Raw genomic sequence first — 2,237 nt, forward strand, 5'->3', positions numbered from 1 at the left:
AAACCCACTTCATCAGATTGATGAAGTGGGTTTTAGCCCACAAAAGCTTATGCCCAAATACATTTTAGTCTCTAAGGTGCCACAAGGACTCCTCGTTGTTTTGTTTGATTTTTTGTTCACATTGTTACTATTTCAATAAGAGAAAAGGAATGTCTCTTCATGACACAAACCTGTGACCTGGACTTTTAGGAACACATCTATTTCTTCTTTTCTTTTGAAATTTGGTCTGAAGTACATTTGTTTTCTGGGGCTGAGAGACGCTGGGAGGATACTGTTGCAAGATCATAAAGACCAGAGATATATTTTAGTTGCTGTGTGATGATTTATGTGAATTATTGGGAGAAGAGTCTATTTGTGTAACTTTATTTTTAAAATATGTCAAGGATTACTTAAGGCAAAGGGTAGGCACTCCTTTTTCATTGACTGTGTACAAAAACTAAAAGTAAATACACATACAATATATATCTAAGATAACATCTTTCCCTCTTTAGTATGAATGAAGAGATGAAAGAATAAGCTCACTGTAATTGGTTTAAAAATAACGCAGCAAGTCTCTGGCATTTTTCCTCTGATCAGGTTTTAGGCTAAGGGCAAATAATCAAAAATACACACAGCATGTTGGATTTTTTAAAGTAGCATGTGGAAATAATTCTTGTGATATGAATTGTTTTCAGGAAAACCTTTTTTCAGTTATTTAACACTATTTATGATGATGCTTTATTGTGATTTAAAAACAAATCTGTAGCAACAAATTATATTGAATAGAGAGAATTCTATAAACAAGGATGAGGAGAGATCTTTTAAAAATACAAACACACTGAACAATTATTTCTCCCCACTAAGATCAAGAGGTAGTGATACAGCTAATTCATTCTATAGCAGGGATCGGCAACCTTTCAGAAGTGGTGTGCCAAGTCTTCATTTATGCACTCTAATTTAAGGTTTCACGTGCCAGTAATACATTTTAACATTTTTAGAAGATCTCTTTCTATAAGACTATAATATATAACTAAACTATTGTTGTATGTAAAGTAAATAAGGTTTTAAAAAATGTTTAAGAAACTTCATTTAAAATTAAATTAAAATTAATTAAATTAATTAATTAATTAATGGAGCAGTGGGCCAGGACCCAGGCAGTGTGAGTGCCACTGAAAATCAGCTTGCGTGCCGCCTTCCGCACACGTGCCATAGGTTGCCTACCCCTGTTCTATAGCATTCAAACCGGTACACCAACCTCTTCGATATTATCCCTTTTTAAAAATTGGATTTTCTAAGGATGACGTGCAAGGTTAAACATACAAAGCAGTACAAGGTTTTTAACAAAACACCCAGAAAAGGTCAATAAGAGTTTTCAAATACATTAATGAATAGAAACATTTGCATTTCAGTGATCAAATATAATTGTAATAACTCATAGTAGAAGGGAGAAAGTTAATACAGAAGGAGGCAGCACTAACCTGCATTGTTCATGTTCTCTGTGGGCCTGGCCATGATCAGCTGAAAAAACGCTCTTCTCTTCTGCGAAGAAAGACAATAGGTCACAATATGAAAGTGACTAAATTCTAAAAGCTATTTTCACACGGGCGCGGCAAATTTTGTGCTTTCGGCCGTGCCCCCTCCTTCGCTCTAAGCCAATCAGAGGGCCGCTCGCGAGGACCCGCCTAGCAAACCCCAGCAGGCTGTCTAGAAGCGGCGGCTGAAAGAAGGGGGTTTTCCGTGAATGGAACGGAACGTGAGTCCCGGAAAGAATGCCGTATGTCCGGCTGAAAAACGATACACTCCGCGGCACCGAGCAATCGCTTAGGATCCTGCAGACGGGGCTAGTGCAGGGCACCGTGGGGGTTATAGATTGGAGGCCTAGGAATATTTAACCCGGGTGTGTGTGTGTGGAGGAATTTGCAGAAGAGAATAAAGTCCTGGAGGGCGTGGGGTGTGGCAGAAAGGATGAAAACCTTGGTGACTCGATAGTGGCGGTTGCAGAAAGGGCTAAAATCGGGGCGGGTGTCTGGATGTAATAATACCTTGGTGAAGCAGTGCTGTGTCTGGGGGCAGAGCCAGCTCTAGGCACCAGCAAACCAAGCACCTGCTTGGGGCAGCACATTTTCAGGGGCAGCATTCCCGCCATCGGTTTTTGTTTTGTTTTGTTTTGTTTTGTTTTGTTTTTGCTTAGGGTGGCAAAAGCCTAGAGCCAGCAGCAGCGCGGGGGGCCTGGGACCGCTGTGGTTCGTGTCGGGGAG

General features: G+C 40.4%; 1 protein-coding gene across 1 annotated transcript in view; it reads right to left on the reverse strand.

The window, feature by feature from the left end:
* Positions 1-1,664, reverse strand: part of LOC117883332 (regulator of cell cycle RGCC-like) — a 12,600-nt gene extending 10,936 nt beyond the window's left edge. Inside the window, exon 1 of the mRNA XM_034782564.1 lies at positions 1,458-1,664. Coding sequence (XP_034638455.1) covers positions 1,458-1,491 — 34 coding nt within the window. The 5' untranslated portion in view covers positions 1,492-1,664. The remainder of the gene's footprint in view (positions 1-1,457) is intronic.
* Positions 1,665-2,237: the final 573 nt, after the last annotated feature.

The sequence above is a fragment of the Trachemys scripta genome, chromosome 9 (assembly GCF_013100865.1).
Source record: "Trachemys scripta elegans isolate TJP31775 chromosome 9, CAS_Tse_1.0, whole genome shotgun sequence".
Taxonomy (NCBI): Eukaryota; Metazoa; Chordata; order Testudines; family Emydidae; genus Trachemys; species Trachemys scripta.